Source organism: Miniopterus schreibersii (assembly GCF_964146895.1).
Source record: "Miniopterus schreibersii genome assembly, chromosome: 4".
In the NCBI taxonomy this organism is placed as follows: Eukaryota; Metazoa; Chordata; class Mammalia; order Chiroptera; family Miniopteridae; genus Miniopterus; species Miniopterus schreibersii.
The window spans coordinates 28383482-28401499 of NC_138105.1; the positions used below are offsets into that span (position 1 = coordinate 28383482).

Here is an 18018-nt window from a genome sequence, read left to right on the forward strand (position 1 = left end):
CTACATTCACTCTCTAAGACCCCATCCTGTCCTGTGGCTCCCAATAACACCTATTATCCAACCACCCGTCCATTCTCTACTTGGATGTCTACTAGATATCTCAAATCATCATGTCCCAAGTTATATGTCCAGCCCTGACTTCCCCCCAAGAACTCCAGACTCTATTATCCAACCACCCGTCCATTCTCTACTTGGATGTCTACTAGATATCTCAAATCATCATGTCCCAATTTAAACTTGTGATTTTCCACCTCCCTAACTCCTTTCCCACCTCAGTAAATGGCACCACTATTCATCTGCCTGGCCCAGTAAAAACTATGACGTTATTCTTCCTTTCTCTTCTGGTATACTCCAGATTCTGCAGATGCCACCTTCAGAATATGTTCCACATGTAGTCACTGCTGCCACTGGTGTTGCGGCCACATGTCTAGAGTCTGGAAACCTTAATAGTCTCCTAACAGTTCTCCCTGCTTTTACCCTTGCTCGCTCCAGAATTTTCTCCTTGCAGCAGCAAAAGTGATATTTTTAAAGCAGAAATCACACCACATCACCCTCAGCTTTTAGCATGTCTAAAACATTGCACCTAAAATAAAACTGAAGTCATTAAGATGTGCATGACACTAATAAATTGGTTCCACCTCCCACTACTCTTCTCCTGGCTCATTCCACTCCAGTCACTGTGGCCTCTTCCCTGCTTCTCCAACAAGTCAGGCATATTCCTGCCTGAGGGCCTTTTGTTTAAAATACTTTTCCCCAGATATCTAAACAACAGTCTCTCTTACTTTGTTCAGGTCTCTCTGCTCAGATTTTGCCTTTGAGGGGCCTTCCCTGATCACACTAAAACAGCAGACGCCTGACACCTCACCTGCATCACACATTAGTCCCTTATCCTGCTTTATTTTCCCCCATGGCACTTACTACAATCCAACATTATATTAAATGTTTGTTTCTTCATTGCCCTTTGTCCCCATTAGACCATCTGTTCCATGAGAGCAGGGGCTCATCTGTCTTGTCAACCATTTCCCCAGTGCCTGCACATAGTGGGGATGAAGGAAGGACTGAGAGAGTGAAACAGCAAATAATTGAAGGAAGAAAGGGAAGCCTGGGGGTCCTAGCAGTCCTCCAGCAGAGAGGACCCTGGTATCTATTTCCCTTGGCTTGTTGTGCAAGGCTCAGGCCTAGATAAAGGCATCAGAGCTCCCCGCTTAGGCAGCCCCTGGGTAGGAACAGGCCGTGGGCTAGGGCACAGTGCCCCCTGGTGACCAGGACACTTGCAGCTCCAGGGCAAGGCCCCTAAAGTTCTGTTCCAGGTTAGTTGGAACCCCAGAGCAACTGCCATGAAACAGAGAGGCTTAGATTTTTTTAAAAATGGATTTTAGAGAGAGAGGAAGGGAGGAGAGAGAGAAACATTGATGTGAGGGACACATCGATTGTGATGCCTACCTTATCGGGCTGCAACCTGGGTCTGTGCCCTCACAAGCTCCAACCAACTGAGCCACACCACCAGAACAAGAGGCTTAGATTTTTAATAAAAAGCATGCCAACCCAGCCACCGTGGCTCAGTGATTGAGCATTGTCCCATTGCACCAAGAGGTCGCTGGTTTGATTCCCTGTCAGGGCATATGCCTGGGTTGCAGACTTGATCCCCAGTAAGGGGTGTGCAGGAGGCAGCTGATCAATGTTTCTTTCTTTTTCTTTTTTTTTTTTTAATCCTCACCTGAGGATATTTTTTCCATTGCTTTTCAGAGAGAGTGGGAGGGAGAGAGAAAGAGAGAAACATTGATGTGAGAGAGACACATAGATTGGTTGCCTCCCGCAGAGGCCCCTACCTGGGCCCCGGATCAAGCCTCCAACCGAAGCATGTGCCCTTGGCCAGAATCAAACCCTGGACCCTTTCGTCCACAGGCTGACACTCTAACCACTGGGCAAAACTGGCTAGGGCCTGATCATTGTTTTTGTATCATCAATGTTTCTATCTTTCTCCCTATCTCTAAAAAAAAAAAAATCAATAAAAACATATTTAAAAAAAAAGAAAGAAGGAAACCATGCCAGCCCAGTTGCTGTGCCTCAGTGGTTGAGTGTTGACCCATGAACCAGGAGATCATGGCTCCATTTCCTGGTCAGGGCACATGCCTGGGGTTGCAGGCGCCACCCCTAGTAGGGGCCCTGTAAGAGGCAGCCGTCTATCTCTCTCTCCCTTCCTCTTCCTGAAATCAATAAAAATATATTTTTTTAAAAAAAAGAAAGAAAAGCATGCCATACTGGGTACCCAGAGTCCTGGGTTCTAGTTCTGGCCGTTCCTGACTCTGGGTAACCTCCAGTGTGAAATGAGATTTGCTCAGCTGGCAAGGGCTGGCTTGCACTGTGGGGTGGAGGGGTCCCTGCTGCAGCCATCCTTTCTGGGAGCCTCCTTTCTTCTTGCTCTATGGCAGGCAACCTGATTGTTCATGAGAAGACGTTGTCATCAGGAGAAGCATTCTTAAGTGGGGCCGAAATCTGCCCCTCCACTTGTGGCTTCAACATCTTTGCAGGCTTTGCCCTCTATGGCCACAGACACCCTGGGAGAGCACTGCACAGAACACTCGTCTTCCCTCAACCTCCCTTCACACATGACATTTCGAGATGCATTTTGGACACCCAGAGTCTAGTATCCAGTTGCACTCTTTTTATTGTTGATGCTGTTAATCCTCTCTCAAGGATATTTAGAGAGAGGGAGGGAGGGAGGGAGGGAGGGAGGGAGGGAGGGAGGGAGGGAGGGAGGGAGGGAGGGAAAGGGAGAGAGAGAGAAAACATTGATTGGTTGCTTCCTGCTCATGCTCTGACCAGGGCCAGGGATGAAACCTGCAACCCAGGAACATGCCCTTGACCAGGAATTGGACCCAAGATCCCTCCGTGCTCGGACAGGCACTCCAAACACTGAACCACACTGACCAGGGCCAGTTGCACTCTTAAATCTGGAGCTCGTGGGAGATGTCTGTGGTGAGGATGTGCCTTTGGTCTGTGAGATGTAGAGACAGGATTGGCTCACTTAGGGCCATGGTTCTCAACCCTAAACACACACTGCAATCACCTGGGAAACTGAGGACTGAAGCCCCAGCCCACGGGTGTGGGCCCAGGCATGGGCATTTTTTCAAGGCTCCCAGGTGATTCTGTGTGTAGCCAGGGTGGAGCTGCACTGTGTCTGAGCCCAGATCTCCAAGCAAAACTCAGGCAGAGGAGGAGGGAAACCAAGTGAAGACAGCGTGTCAAAGAGGGCTGTCTCGTACTGCCGAGAAGCTGGGACAGTCCAGGTCACAAAGGGAGTCCAGGTTGCTTTTGTTTTGGGAACAGGAGGTTGATGACCCCAATAAAAGCAATCTAATGGACTAGTGAGTGCCACTGGGAGACTGGAGTTGGTGGAAGGGAGAATGGGAGGTGAGAAAGTGGAAATGAGAGGAATCAACAACTCTTTGAGGACTTTGTCTGTGAAAAGAAACAGAGAAGTGGGGAGGTGCTGAAGGAGAATTCGAGGTCAAGGGAACGTTTCTTTTATAGATGTGAAAGTAGAACATGTTGATGTTACTGGAAATGATGATGATGATGACAATGAAATTAATGGATCAAGGAGAGGGGACAGCTCCATTTGCTGAGCTGTGAGGTGAAAGGAGCTGGGATCAGAGCACAGATGTCTTGAGAACAGATATGTCTCCTGTCATAGGTCATGAAGGAGACTCTGCAGATGCTGGTGCTCCTGTAGGTGAGGTAGTGGGAAATGGGTGTTCACCTCTTTTTTTTTTTTTTAATATTCTAAATAAACATTTTATTAAATTTTTAAAAAAATTTTCAATTGCAGTTGACATTCAGTATTATATTAGTTATCTGACAGAGCGTTCACTTCTGTCAGATATCTGCAAGGTGAGAATGAACAGGGATCGAGGGGAGAAAATGTGAAGGTCTTGGGGGGGAGAAAAGCAGCTACTCTGGGTTGCAGGATCTCTGGGCAGCATGGAGAGCCTGCTTATGTGACGTTTGCGATCACTCTGGTAAAAACAATGCAATCAGCCTGGTTGCATGACTGTCTCTGGCCGTGGGCAGCTGCCAGGCACAGAGGAAAGTTGGTCCACCCAAGGCTGGGGTTTTGCTGGACAAAGATGGAAGGAGAGAGGAGTGCGAGGGGGTGGCTCCATTGGTGGAGCACAGAATCTAAGTGGGACAAGGATAGAACAGTGGACAGCAGTCACACAGAGTCAGAGAAGGGTCACTGCAGTTCGGGCAGCTGGGGAGGAGCCGTATGTGCCATGCTAGAGGAAGTGGGCAGGAAGGAGAGAAGCTGGCCAGAGGCAGATGATTGGAAATAAGATTGTGACACTGTGAAGTGACAATGGAGGGTCACTGTCATAAAGACAAAGTTCAAGGGTGTGCCAAGGGTGTGGGTAGCTGAGGCAGAGTTGTGGTCAAGGGGCCAGGAAGCCAGGTCCTCAGGAGCATGATACTTATGTATATAAGGTCCCAGGGAAGGTGACAGGAAGTAGCATGAGGGGAGGACAGTAAGGAAGGCACCAGAGTTTTCATAAGACTTGCTTATCTCCCTCTGGTTCTGGGGCTCCTTGAACACAGCAATGTTTCCAGTGCCTGGCACAGAGTAGGCATGTGGTAAAATATGCATGAGAAAATGAATGAATGTGTAATGTGTAATTTGATTTTTAGCCTTGACAGTTGAGGAAACTGAGGCCAGGGGTCCCCCAGAGTGTCTGAGCACTTGTGCTCCTCAGCAAAAGCAGGGTTTTTGGGTGTGCACACATGTTGAAGTCCCTTCCACCCGCCCCTCCCGGCACCTCGATCACCTTCTCCCAGCTCAGTCTTCCCAGTTGGGCTCCCTCAAGTTTGGCCTCCACACTGCTCCTTCCATAGTCCGATTGTCCCTCCACTGAGGATGAGACCAAGATCATTGCAGGATGGTCAGGCTTCTCATGCTCAGCCACTAACCCCCCCCCCCTTAGCCCCTTGGGGCCCTCTGTATATACCTCTTCCCTTCCTCTCTGTGCCTGGAAGCCCTGGGGCTCCCTGCACCCCTGGTGCAATCTGCCCTTCACACTCCATCCAAAGGAAACCTCACTTCTCCTCTGCCCAACTGTCTGACTCTATTGCACACAGAGCCATAATTATCTGCATCCTGCCCACTGCTGCAGTGGGCTTGAGACCCACCAGGTCACCCGTGTCCCTAGAACTCAGCAGAGGGCACTGGTGTTTGCTGCAATGCATGTGAGGGTGGGTCTGTGTGCCTGTGTGAATCCCAAACGCCACCGCCAGGAACTGAAGTGAGGAGGTGCAGGCTGTGGACCACAAGGCAGAACCAAGAGGGGAGCTAAAGGCTTTATTCTCAGCAGACCTGTACACTATACACTGGGGGACAGGCAGGGCTCTTGAGGGGCCTCCTCAGGCCATCCGCATTGGCCCCAAAGGCCAGCGTGGATGCAGGGACATGTCCTCAGATATCCATTGCTCGCTCACCCTCTTGTCCCATCCCAGGCCACACCAGGTGTTCAGGGCCGGTCGCAGGGGACTGGGCCCTTCTTCCGCTCTCGGCTCAGCAGTGTCACCAACTTGGCCTTGAAGCCAGTATGGGCACCGGGGCGGCCCGAGACTCCAGCCTCATCGCCATTGTCGCCAAGCTCCAGCTCCAGCAGCCGCCTGTACTGGGCCTCCAGGCTGCTGTCATGGGCTGGGCCAGGAAAGCCCAGGTCCTCGCTGTTGTGGTAGATGGGGCTGGCCGGGGGACTGCAGCCACCTGGGCTCTCCTGTGCAGGGCTCCCCAGGTCAAGTGGTGTGGGGCCAGCTTCCAGCCCAGACAGATTCTCGTAGAGGTGCTCGGTGGGGGCCAGGGGCCCGCTGGCTGGCTTGCACACGGCAGCATACAGCCCAGTCTCCACAGGCAGCGGGGGCAGGCTCTGCGGCCCAGGGTCTGCCAGGCGTGCCCTACGAGAGCCTGAAGGCTCAGGCCCAGGGGGCAACTCCCGCAGCTCTCCAGGGGGCTCAAGTGAGGGCAGCGAGGTGGCCCGAGGCAAGGGGCAGGGCCTGGGCCCGGGCCCCACAATCTCAGGCAGCCGCTCCCGCTGGCGGGTGATGGCGGCCGCCACGACCCCACACAGGTCTCGAGCTCGGGGGCTGCTGAAGGCAAAGAGGCCCTCACCTGAGTCACAACGGCGGCCAGCTTCGAAGGAGAACACGTCCTGGTCATGGGTGACATGGGCAGGTCAACGGCCAAGGGGTCCCCCGATCTCCCACTGTACCCTAGTCCCCTCCACTGCAGGCCCTGTGCCTCACCTTGTCGGAGCCAAACTTGCGCAGGAAGTGGTAGGGCCAGGTGTAGAGGGCCTGCTGGCTGGCTGGCTCGCTCAGCTGGATGGCATCTTGGCCCAGCAGCAGGACATAGGGCCCCTTCAGCTGGCAGCGGATAGCTGCCTCTGTCTTCTGCACCACCACCGGAAATTTGCCCACTGCAAGCAGAGGGCACAGATGCTATGGTCCCTAGAGGTTCCAGCCCTGGGTGTGGTGGCACCGAGGCTGCCCCTGTACCTCCCTGACTCACCTTCCTGCCAGGAAGAGTAGATGGAGTTCTCTTCCATGGGGACCAGGCCCCGCTTGGGAGCCTCTGCCTCCCCTGATCCAGAGGAACATTCCCCTGTGCCCTGGGGAATGGGCCAAGGTCAGAGATTAGAGTCCCCCATCCCCAAGCCTCTTCCTGCGATCTTTTCATGGGCAGAGATGTCACTGGGAACCTGGTACCAGTCCCAGCTCTGCCTCTGACACACTGTACAAGCCTGGGCACCCCTCTGAGCAGATTTCCCCGAGAGCTGTAAATCAGGGACACACAATGGCATGGCCCCCTCACCCTTGCACTAGGCTAGGGACCAGGCCAGACCATGTGTGTCCCCCACAGCTTAGAGTGGTGAAAGAGCAGGAGCTTCAGGGGTGAGAACAAGTGAACTGGCCACTCACTCCTCCCCAGGCCTCTGGCTCCATTTCAACCCTCCCTACCCCTAGTTCCCTCATGTACTTCAAGCTGACTCTTAGCACCTCAGCCATGACCACCCTGGCCCATGGTAGCATGGCCAGGGCCAAATGCAACAGGTTCCTCACTGTCACCTTGCTCCTGTTCAATTATTTTTTTTTCCAATTTTTAAACTGAAAAAATTTAAATGCACAATATAAAATTTACCATTTTAATCATTTTAAAGTGTACAACTCAGTGTTTTTTAGTAAAGTCACAAGGTTGTGCAACCATCACCTTTCTCTAGTTCCAGAACTTTTCATCACTCCACATGAAAACCCATACCCATGCCACATTGCTCCCTGCCCCAGCCCCTCACAAACACCAACCCGCTTTCTATTGCTATGGATTTGCCTAATCATACAATAGGTGGCCTTTTGTGTCTGGCTTCTTTCACTTAGCTTAATATTTTTGAGATTCATCCACTGTGTAGCCTGTGTCACTACTGCATTCCTTTCATGGCCGAGCAATGTTTCATTGTATGGACAGACACATCTGGCTTATCCACCATCAGCTGACAGACATTTGGATTGTTTGCTCCTTTGCCTTTTGGGAATAGCGCTGCTCTGAACATTCTTGCACATGTTTTGTTTGAACATGTTTCAATTCTCTTGAGAATTGCTGGGTCATATAGTAACTCTATGTTTCACTTATTGAGGAACCCACCAGACTCATTTCCTTTTGGTCCATTACAGACTTTGTGAAGTTTTAAAACTCAGTCCCTAGCTCAACCCCTCCCAAAGGCTTCTCCTCTCACTCATAATAAAACCTCAAACTCCACATGTGACCCAAGGTGGTTTTAGCTGGCCCTCACCAGACTCTGCCTCCTCCTGGGCCCTCCCATTCCTTGCCCTCCAGCCAAACCAAACTTTTCCCAGCCTCAGAGCCTTTACTCACACTGCTGTTCCCTCTGTTCAGGACACTCCTTAGACCTGTGTCTGGGACACTTTCCTCAGATGTTTCCCTGGTGGGCTGTCCTGGAGGACTCCTGAGAGGTCTTCTTAGACCATCCTGACTAATGTCCTCTGTTTCACTCCTGGTCCCACCCCAGCCTTTCATTTTCTCCATAGCATGTATGGCCATCTGAGACTTATTCTGTGGTGTCTGGGCTGTTTCCCAGGCTCATAGGTGCTTGGCAGGTGCTTGCTGAGTGACAGGATGTGAATGAATATGGAATAAATAAGGCGGGGGTGAGCTGGTCCCCCCAGGGCCAGACCTTGGATGCCCTGCCCGCTTGCCCTGTGCTCACCGGGAAGGCCAGCTGGCAGATGGGACCCATCCATGACTGACGGTGCTGTGCGGCCAGGAGGTGGCTTCTCTCAGTGGTGGTGAGCAGGAAGGCACCAGTGTCCCGGGGGCAGCTCTCACCGTCAGCTGGCAGCACTGATACGCAGTCAGCCAGGCGGATGACCCGCCGTTCTCCCCGTCGGCTAGGACCTGCAGACCTGTCACCAGCTGGCCCCGGGCCACCATCCCGGACTTCCCAGCTCTCCAGCCGTGCCACACCTGATGGGCCCCCTGCATACAGCAGACCCCACACTTTCCGCCAGGACTTCTGTAGGAGATGAGGATGGGGGTGAAGGCCTTCACTGCAGCTCAGCTCAGCACAAGCCACTCAGCAAACACTTGTGGCCACCCAGGCTAGCCTCTGCCTCCCCCAACTCCTCAGGGCCTCAGAGAAGGAGGCCTTGCCACAGCCAGCCTAGCAGGGGGAAGAGTCTGTGCTTGGAGTCAGCCAGCCATGGGTTTAAATCCATCCCTTTCCTGATACCCTCATAAGCACTAGTGTCCTGGTCTCTCAAAAGGTCATGACATGGTGAGGTTGGGGCTTCTACTGGATAATGTCCGTAAAGTATCTAGTGACTGAAACAGACCACCTGACAATGTTATTCCGTTGGTGCCCCAACCCCCGCCAAGGTCACATGGGCCATGGACAAGGACTGTGGTGGGAGGGAGGCCTCACTCTCATGATGGCAAGGAAGGAAACATGCAAATAGCGTCAAGCAAAGGAAACAGACCGTTTATCTGCTTGAGTAGCAGTTGCAGCTGAGCTGTGGGGGTGCAGGGCCTGCTGCCTGAGGAGAAGTGAACCCCCTATTATGTCCCATGACAGTCTGGGAGGAGCCGAACTTCTGCAGGGTGGGGCTCCACCTCTGGGGGCTCCTCCAGCTCATCCCCTGGCCTTCCAAAGGGTGGAAGGCTGTTGGATTAACAAGCCTCCCGGCTCTGCCCTGCGCCAAGTTTTGGGTTCTTACGCCCTCCCAACTCCTGGCTTCCCCATCTATAAATGAGGTAGGGTCTCCCCAAGGCCCACTCAGGGTCAGCCCTCCTGCTCAGGATGAGAAAGGGGCTCTCTCCTACCCCATACCTGGGTTAGATCCCCCACCCTGACTCCCATCACCATTCTCCCTGGTCCAGGTGGGCTGTCTGAGGCTGGGGTGGAGGCCCACCGATTATCCTGGGCAGCCAGGGTCCCCACCTTGCCAAACTTGACGTGCTGCTGGTAGAGGATGCCATCCTTGACGGGGGTCTCCAGAGGCTCCATGGCCGCGGCGGGCCCCAGGGCCGCCACTCCGAATGCCTGAGGAGACTGGTGACAGGCCGAGGGGAACTCCTCACACTTCCCCTTCTGGCCACTTCCCCTCCCTCCGTCCAGAGAGGCAGCTGTATGACTGGGGGAGGGGAGCCCCTTCTTCAGTAGAGGAGCTAGAATAGGGGGTGAGGGCATTACATATTTTTACCTTAGGGTTCTGACTGACCCAGGTGCTCACACATGCCTGGTGGGGGCCTCAGACTGCCTGAGGGCAAATGACCCTTGCTCGCAGCTGGATCAGCTGGGTGTGAGTAAATATTACACTTACAGGCTGGGTCCCCAGCCATGGACTGACCCCTCCCCTTGCCCCCTCAGGGCAGTTGTACACTGAGGCCTAAGATTTCCACAGCCAGACTGGCAAACTCCTTGCCTTCCCACTTGCAACCCTGGTTGGTAGGCTTGTCCTTATCTCAAAATATTCCTAATCACTTGCTCTCTTCTATCTTCACAGCCCACTCCAATGGCAGCGCGAGCATCTCCCCTTTGAACCACCGCCCCACCAATCTCTCCCCTTTCTAAACGTTTTTCTTGCTCCTCACTGCCCTCAGGTGTAGCTTGGGCTCCTCAGCCCAGTACCCAGTCCAACCTCTCCAGGGCACCCACCACTGTGCTCCTCTGGGGACCAGCTGCCTCTTCCTCTGGGAGGCCTCCCCTGATCACTCTATGCTGAGTGCAAAGGCCCCAGCAGTGCCCTAGTCCTCATGTGCAGCCTTGGCCACATGAATGTAGGTGGCAGGCTATATATATATTTTTTTGCCTTGCTTTGCTGAAGGCCAGTATGATGGCTTTGCATGTGGCTCTGAATTTTGGAAATAGCTTCATGCCATTCATTCAAAGATACCTCTGAAAAGGAACATGTAAACAGGCTAAGAAATCTAGTTTGGGGGTCACATATGAAGTGCTGCTTCTGGGGCAGGAAATCTTTCCCAAGGGCCTCCTGCACCCGGCTTTGTGCCAAACATGGACCAGAAAACCCTGAGCTCCAGCCTACAAACCCAGCCCTTTGCATTCTCACTGTCATTTCAACAATGAGGAAATCGAGGCCCAGAAACATTAAGTAACTTGCCCAAGGTCACACACAACGTGACAAACATGGCTTGAGCAACTGCTGTCCTGGGATAAGCATGTGGCCTTGCACATGAAGTGCCTGGCACAGAGGAGCTGCCACCAGCACTGGTCCTCTTCCTACCCCTTGCCAGATGTGGAAATCCCAATCCATTTGCCAACATTCTCATGACTGCTGCCCATGTTCATTACGTCTACTCTCTCTCTGTCACCTGTGAGCTGCCCAGCAGAGAGCTTGGTACAGAGCATATCAGGGAGTGCTTGTGGCCTGAGTGGCAGTCCTATGGCACCGGCTATCCCTTAGCAAACGGAGCGGAAGGTTCCCTACCAGGAACAGGGGGCTTAAGGCAGGAAGTTGCCTCTCAAGGGGCCCTAGGAGCTTCATACAACTGAAAAAGGGAGGCTGGGACAGGGCTGGAGGTTATGACAGCCAACCAGAGACCCAAAAACCCAACCAAGAATTTTGTCTTGTTTACCAATGTGGTGCCTGAGTCGAATAAAGCTCAGAGGGGCGCCCCAGCTAGATGCCTTCTTCCACAACTGAGCAATCTGGGTGTTGGGGAGAAACCCAGGCCCTGCTTCAGAAGGGCTCTGGAGGTCAGAGGATAAGGCTACCAGGAAGTAGTGGGCAGACGAGGTGAATCACAGAGGCAGGGCTGGGGCTGAGACTAGAGAGGCTTGTGCTTTAATGGCAAGTGGGGTAAAGGGGAGCAAAAATATTAATTCCAGGGTCACAGAGGGCAGGCAGGCAGCCAGGCCCAGCCTGGCCCAGCCCAGGCCAGCTGGGCCGAGGATGCTGGCTTCTTGTCCAGGGGGCTGGTATGTGGGAGGCAGCTGGAACCCAGGGACTGAAGCCTCTTGGAGAAGAGGGATGACAGGCGGCTAGAAGTCCATGGAGCTGTGGGCCAGGTAGTCCTTGCGGCCGATGTTGCTGACCTGCTTGGTCTGCATGGCCTCGAGTTTGGGGCAGTCGGTGATCCGATGGCCCAGGCCCCCGCAGAAGGCACAGCCACGTTCTCCTGGGGGCATGAGGATAGGGGAACGGGGATCAGCATGGTGACAGGGCCAGGTACCATGCTCCAGACCTGGCCCCGCCCCACCAGACCCCTCCATCCACTCATGTGCAGTGTGGACTTGTTTCGTGGTGTTCTGGTCATGCCCCCCTCTGAACTACTGTTTCCCATTTTGCAGTCACCTCCAATGTCCAGCATGGACTCGTCCCCACAGTGCAGCACTTGCAGCACAGGTGGCACCTTCTGCTTGGCCTCCAGTAGCAGGGCTTTGAGGTCCATCAGCACTGACTCATCTGTGGGAGCAGTGGGGAATCATTAGGTCCAACCCTGGGCCCTGTAGGGCTCGGGGAACAACTGATGTGGCCATGGCAGTAGACTCACCGCAGGCCTTGTTGATGAAGGTGGTGGCGATGCCTGTGTTTCCTGAGCGCCCGGTGCGGCCTATTCTGTGCACTGCAGAGAGAGGAAACAGCCTCTGGCCCATTGCCCAGGACTGGGGCCTAGCCCACACCCCAATCCCGTAAGCTCCCACCGTAGTTCTCAATCTCCTCAGGCATATCGTAATTGATGACGTGCTGGATGGCAGGGAAATCCAGGCCCTTGGAAGCTACGTCTGTAGCCACTAGAACATCCTTCTTGCCCTCCCGGAATGCCTCAATGGCCTTGGTCCGTTCTTCCTGGTCTGGGGAGGGTCAGGTATTAGCTGTCACAGTGACAGCAGGAGTCTGGGGAGTAGTGGCAAGCCAGCCAGGCAGGGAAAGGGGTTAGGTGAGGGGCCGCTATAGCAGCAGAGTCCATGCCTACACACATGCCACCCTGACCTTTGCCCCCATGGATGGCCACAGCCTCGACCCCCTTGAGCAGTAGGTACTCATGGATGGCATCCACATCTGCCTTCTTCTCTGCAAAGATGAGCACCTGTCCAGAAAGGCCAATTCCAGTCACAGGGACTGCCTCCGCCCAGTGTCCCCAACCTTCCCGTGTGCTGCCCCTACCACCCTCTTCCTTCATCCTGAGGGTTCTGGGCAAGCCTGGCCAGCTGCACTCACCGGCGGAGGTGTCTTTTGCAGGCACTCGAGTAGGTACACCATCTTGGCCTCCTCCTTCACGTATTCTACCTCCTGCCACAACAGGGGCTAGGTCAGGTGGTCCTGAGAACAGGCTCACCAGCCATGCCCTACCACAGAAGCTTGGCCCCCCAATCCTGGCCAGGAGGTCATCAGAAGCCTCTTGCAACCAAGGGCTGGACACCCTAAGAATGTTTCCTGCTAAGGGTTGGGGCTTTGAATGAAACCCCCAGTGTCCCCAAGGTTGACCACCCACCCTGCTCCAATCAGCTTCAAGGGAGTCTCACTAGACCCAGTACTCAGTGATGAGAATGCCTACCAGGAGTGCTTGCCTACCTGTATGACATCTAGGCTGGCCGCCCCAGCACGCCCCACATTGATTGTGACAGGCTTCACCAGGGCACTCTTGGCAAAGTTCTGTATCTTCTTAGGCATGGTGGCACTGAAGAGTAGGGTCTGTCGCTGGCCCTGAGGAAGGGGAGAGCTGGGGCTGAGGGCACATGAGGGCTGGGGAAACTGAGCAGCTGGGATAGTGGGTGGGGTGGACAGCCCTGAGGGTGGCAGGAGTGCCCTGGCCAGGCAAGGACAGGCACCTTGAAGTAGGAGAAGATAGTGCGGATGTCGCCCTCGAAGCCCATGTCAATCATGCGGTCAGCCTCGTCCAGTGCCAGATAGCGACAGATGTCTAGGCTGACCATCTTCTTTTGCAGTAGATCCATGAGGCGCCCAGGGGTGGCCACCATCATGTGCACACCACTGGGGACCAAGGAGAGACACTGAGGTTGGGGCCACCTGCTCAGCCCTACTTAAAAGCTGACACTGTGACTTCCCCCCTCTGGCCTCCTTCCTGTCTCTCTTCACCTGTCCCCTCCTCATCACTTCCACCACCTTGCCCTATGTACAGCATACACCTCTACTGGAGCAGGCTGCAGCCTTCTCCAACAATGCCATCTGTCGTCTGGAGCTCTTCCCACCCACATGTTCACCTCTGCCTGGCACACCTTTCCCCCTTCTCCTGGGTCATTCCGCTTGCCCTCGGTAGGGGGCTGTCTTGAATCTTCAAATAGGCCTCAACCTGCAGTCCCCCAGCTCCCTCCATAGGGCTGGGAGGGCTCACTTTACTGGTATGCTGAACTCAACTGTTCTGTGTCTGAATCTTCCCTGAGACCCCGATGCCTATCAAACAGTGACTGGGTGTGACCTGTCTGTGACTCCAGACAGCTGGGGACTGCACTGTGTGGAAGAGCACAGGTCCAGCCCTGCCCCAGTGCCTCAGCCTTCTTGCTGGACTACACACTGAATGACCCTAACCTTTCTGGACACCCCAGGCACCCCACCTCTGTCTTCTGCCTGGAATGCCCCGATCCACTGACTTCCCAGATGCCTCTGTTCCATCTGTGTCCCCTCAGTCCCTCACCACATCCCCTTGTCCCACCCCAGCTGACCTCTCCGTGAGATTGGGGGCTCCTTGAATTAGGCCTCTGCAAGAATCTGCGGAATAGCTAAAGCAAAGGATCATTCAGCTTATCTAGGGGCTTTGAGGAGGCCCTGGGTAGGGGTTGCTTATGCTCACTGTCGGATGGTCTCCATCTGCTCTTTGACAGACATGCCCCCAATGCAAAGCGCACAGCGCAGGAGTGGCGAGCTGTCCTCCTGCAGCAGGCGGCAGTAATACTCCAGGATGCCGTGGGTCTGCCGGGCCAGCTCTCGCTATAGATACAGGGGCAAGGACTGGTACCAGGAGACAGTCTCATTGGTGCCCTGCCCCCCAGGCCAGCCTGTCTTACCGAGGGACAGATAATGAGTCCATAGGGCCCTTCACGCTTGGAGAAAGGTAATCTCTTTTCCTGTTCCAGGCAGAACATGATGACGGGCAAAGTGAACACCAGCGTCTTGCCTGAACCCGTGAAGGCAATGCCTATCATGTCACGGCCAGATAGACTGTTGGTAGAGGACAGGCCTGCAGGTCAGGTTCAGCAGAATACAGGAACTGCCCTTCACAGCCCTTCTCAGGGCCCCCAGGTCCACACTCACATAGTGGGGATGCCCTGGATCTGAATAGGTGTTGGGTGGTGGATGCCTTTCTTCTTCAGGCCTCTCAGGATGGCTATGGAAAACAACCCGGACATCATCCTTGTGTCTCACAGGTACTTTATCAGGCCCCAAAGCCTATAAAACTACTACCACTCCCCTCAAGTTACAAATGATGAAACAGAGAAAGAGGGGAAGAAAAACTGACAGACAGGCCTGTTCAAAGCTCCTAGGCTAAGTGGAGGCAGGATTCACACCCAGACCTAAGGCCAGCCTTATTTGCCCCATTAAGGTCCCTAATGGCACAAAATAGTGAATATCTTCAGCTGGCACAACTGAAAAAGGAGCCTAAAGAAACCCCTCCTCAAATCCCTCCATTACCACTGGCTATGCTGCAGCTGCTGAGCTCAGTAGCGGCTAGGATATAACCTTACAGATGTTTGACTTTCCCACTTCCTAGGTACCTGCAGGGAATTTCATTTCCTTGAAGCTCTTGATGGGTGGTGGGATACCATCTCCTTCCACCAGGATGTGGTATTTTTTCCGGACACGCTCATGCCGCTCTTCAGACATGCTCAGGACATAACGGGGAGGTGTCCAACTGTGAGCGGGTGGTAGTAGTCAAGAGAGGCCCTTGGCATAGCTGGCTTTGGCATGTTCCTGCCAGTCTCAGTTACATACTATTCCAAGTAAGGGTAACTGCTTTTCCAGAGACTATAAAGACATACCTGGTTTTGATGGGATCATCATATGTGATTCCCTTAGCCATCTCCTTCACTGACATCAAAGCTGAGAAAAGAGATGTGGCTCAGGGCTGGCCTCTGCTTGCCAGAGACCAGGCCCCTTGAGATATAACATGCTTGGGGTTCGCGGAGGAGGTTCAGTCCAATTCCTCCCCGCCCAGGCTATAACCATACCTCGGCCCTCAGCCACACTCTCCAGGATCTTCTCCTCTTCCTTCAGCTGTTTTTCCTTGGCAGATTCCTTGCGGGCTGAGAAAAAACGCAGTCAGAGGGACACCAAAGCAGTGAACCAAGCTGAGCCTCCCACCACTGCTAAGCCCACCTTCAGCCTTCTCTTTGAGGTGCTGGTGTTGATCCAGGAGGCTGACGTTGGACTGTGGGCCCAGCGGGATGTCGTCCTCATCTCCCCGGTGGTCACTGCCACTGTCCTGCTGCTCCTCCTCGGCAACTCCCTTGCGTCTTCGCTGTAGCAGCTTCTGGAGCTGAGGTTCCACCACCCCCCCCCTCAGAGCCGAGCCCAACACAGGGTGCAGCACCGCGCCCAGAAGCTGCGGCCAGGATCCTGGCTTTTGGGAGAGGATCGTGGCCCGAGGTGCAGCGCTGCCTTACCCCTCAGTCCCTCTGGTTTGTGCCTGGGAGCCAAGCTCCCATGTAGACCCCTTACTCCGTAGACCAGGGGTAGTCCCCCATCCCTGGAAGACCCATCCTCTACCCTTACTCCTCAGACCCCGGGCCCTTACCAGCAGCTGCCGGCGCTGTCGCAATGGCACATAGGGCACATAGTCCTCGTCGTCCTCATCCTCCGCCTCGGAACGGCTTCCTGAGGCAGTCGCCTCGTCGGTACGAGCCCGCTGCAGAGATACACGAGTCAAGCCCGGAACCCCTTCCTCCCGGTCTTCACTGCAGCTCGCCAACCGCGGGACCCCAGGCCCGCTCCCACCTTCCGCTCAGGTTCCGACTCCTCCATCCTTAAGTGCACGCATGCGCCCCACGGCAAAAAACCCCGCCTTATCTCTGAGCTCCAACCAGATGTGAAGAAGCGGCCGTCGGCGCCTAGCAACGAACTCTGAGTGCCGGATCGCGCCGAGGGACAAACTTTCTCCCGAGTGGGGCGTCAACGTTCTCTGTGTGGCTACGCGGCGGATGCCAGGGCTGAGGGCGAAAGCGTCAGGCAAAGCATTGTGGGAAGCTGGAGGATTTGGAGCATGCGCTAAAGGTTCACACCCGGGCCGGTGGCGGGGGTGGTTCCCGGAACGCAGACCGCGGATCCCTCCAGGTGCCCACCCTCACTCAACAGCATGGCGTCTGGCGGCGCTTCCCTGCCGGCGGACACAGTGCCCTCTAATGGCCGGGGAGCTCTGGGACCGGGACGGATCCGGCTTAGGTCTCCATTCCTCGCAAGGTCGGGTGCGCCTTGCGGAATAAATGACTCAAGTACTGCCGCTCTGACTGGTGTCCTCTTCTGTGAGACACCTATGTTCATAGTAGTGAGGGGTAAATAAACTACCGATGACGGTGATTTTCAACTGAGGGTCTCTCCATATGCGTGTAAGCGATTATTGTAAATGCTGTAATAGAGCTCAGAGGGAACCTGAGGCGACTTCGAAGAAGCACTGACTGGATCTGAGCTTCTAAGGAAGTGTGGAATCTCAGGGCAGGGAGAGAAGAGGAAGAAAAGAGACCCCCTGATAGAGGGTCCAGCAGGAGTGGTTTGTCCATGTGCAAGTGCAGATTCCCAGGAAATAAAGAGATCACTTGGCTCACATGGGGTGGGGGTAGCCAGAGCAAGAGTTGGAGAGGTAATTTGGGCTCAGAGCATGTGGGGCGGTGACTGTCAGTGATGGGTCAGTGCTGTCTTCTTCATATATTTAATGTGTGTGGTGGGCATTGTGCAGTGCTGAAGCAGATAAAAGATGAGCAAGACACAAACCTGCCTTGTGAGATTATGGATTAATTGAGGAAACAAAAAATATAACCAGTCTTAAGTTTAAGGAGAAGTATCAAAAGACATGGTACCACTTTTGGAATTATCGCAAAGGCAAGGCACACTGAAGTCTCATAGTAAAAGTGGCTTCTCAACTAGAATGTAAAGGATAAGCAGGAATTTATGAAGGAAGGGTAATCCAGGAAGGGGGAAGTATGTGAGCAAAAGTCAGGAGATCTAAGGGTGCCAGGCCAAGCTGGAGACTGAGGTTGTAGGTATGGCTGGAGTGAGTGCTGGAGGCAGAGGCCAGGCCCAGGGGGCCCAGAGGGTCCAGAATGTCACTCACAGAAGTCTTTATCTATAGGAAAATCACTACTTCAATAAGACCTGCAGTTTTCAAATGAGGCGGAATTTTCATTATTTTTAAAATGTTTTTATTCATCTTAGAGAGGGAGAAACATCAATTGGCTGCCTCCTACGTACCCCCACTGGGCCTTGGGCCCCAAACCTGGGCATGTGCCCTGACTGGGAATTGAACTGGTGACCTCTTGG

General features: G+C 54.1%; 2 protein-coding genes across 2 annotated transcripts; both read right to left on the reverse strand.

The window, feature by feature from the left end:
* Nucleotides 1-5337: 5337 nt before the first annotated feature.
* Nucleotides 5338-9613, reverse strand: DOK3 (docking protein 3). Its single transcript, XM_081133870.1, has 5 exons — nucleotides 9510-9613; nucleotides 8280-8585; nucleotides 6569-6668; nucleotides 6304-6476; nucleotides 5338-6209 (listed from the first exon to the last, which is right to left on the reverse strand). Exons 1-5 carry the CDS (start codon nucleotides 9573-9575, stop codon nucleotides 5523-5525), a joined length of 1332 nt encoding a protein of 443 aa, XP_080989996.1. The 5' UTR covers nucleotides 9576-9613; the 3' UTR covers nucleotides 5338-5522.
* A 1733-nt stretch (nucleotides 9614-11346) lies between these two features.
* DDX41 (DEAD-box helicase 41) lies at nucleotides 11347-16702 on the reverse strand. The gene is made up of 17 exons (XM_081135369.1): nucleotides 16483-16702; nucleotides 16283-16393; nucleotides 15865-16024; nucleotides 15717-15791; nucleotides 15528-15588; nucleotides 15264-15400; nucleotides 14803-14875; nucleotides 14556-14709; nucleotides 14342-14478; nucleotides 13362-13524; nucleotides 13105-13236; nucleotides 12751-12822; nucleotides 12523-12619; nucleotides 12234-12383; nucleotides 12083-12154; nucleotides 11884-11994; nucleotides 11347-11707 (listed from the first exon to the last, which is right to left on the reverse strand). Exons 1-17 carry the CDS (start codon nucleotides 16507-16509, stop codon nucleotides 11571-11573), a joined length of 1869 nt encoding a protein of 622 aa, XP_080991495.1. The 5' UTR covers nucleotides 16510-16702; the 3' UTR covers nucleotides 11347-11570.
* Nucleotides 16703-18018: the final 1316 nt, after the last annotated feature.

Excerpts from the sequence above, each read along its gene's own strand:
- DOK3 (XM_081133870.1), bottom strand. The coding sequence starts at position 9,575 with ATGGAGCCTCTGGAGACCCCCGTCAAGGATGGCATCCTCTACCAGCAG. Across the intron at positions 8,586-9,509 it reads AGCACGTCAAGTTTGGCAAG|AAGTCCTGGCGGAAAGTGTG; the intron begins GTGGGGACCCTG and ends CATCTCCTACAG. Across the intron at positions 6,669-8,279 it reads TCTGCCAGCTGGCCTTCCCG|GGCACAGGGGAATGTTCCTC; the intron begins GTGAGCACAGGG and ends CCCATTCCCCAG.
- DDX41 (XM_081135369.1), bottom strand. The coding sequence starts at position 16,509 with ATGGAGGAGTCGGAACCTGAGCGGAAG. Across the intron at positions 14,710-14,802 it reads ATCCAGGGCATCCCCACTAT|TCTATCTGGCCGTGACATGA; the intron begins GTGAGTGTGGAC and ends CTCTACCAACAG. Across the intron at positions 13,237-13,361 it reads CTATCTTCTCCTACTTCAAG|GGCCAGCGACAGACCCTACT; the intron begins GTGCCTGTCCTT and ends CCCCTTCCTCAG.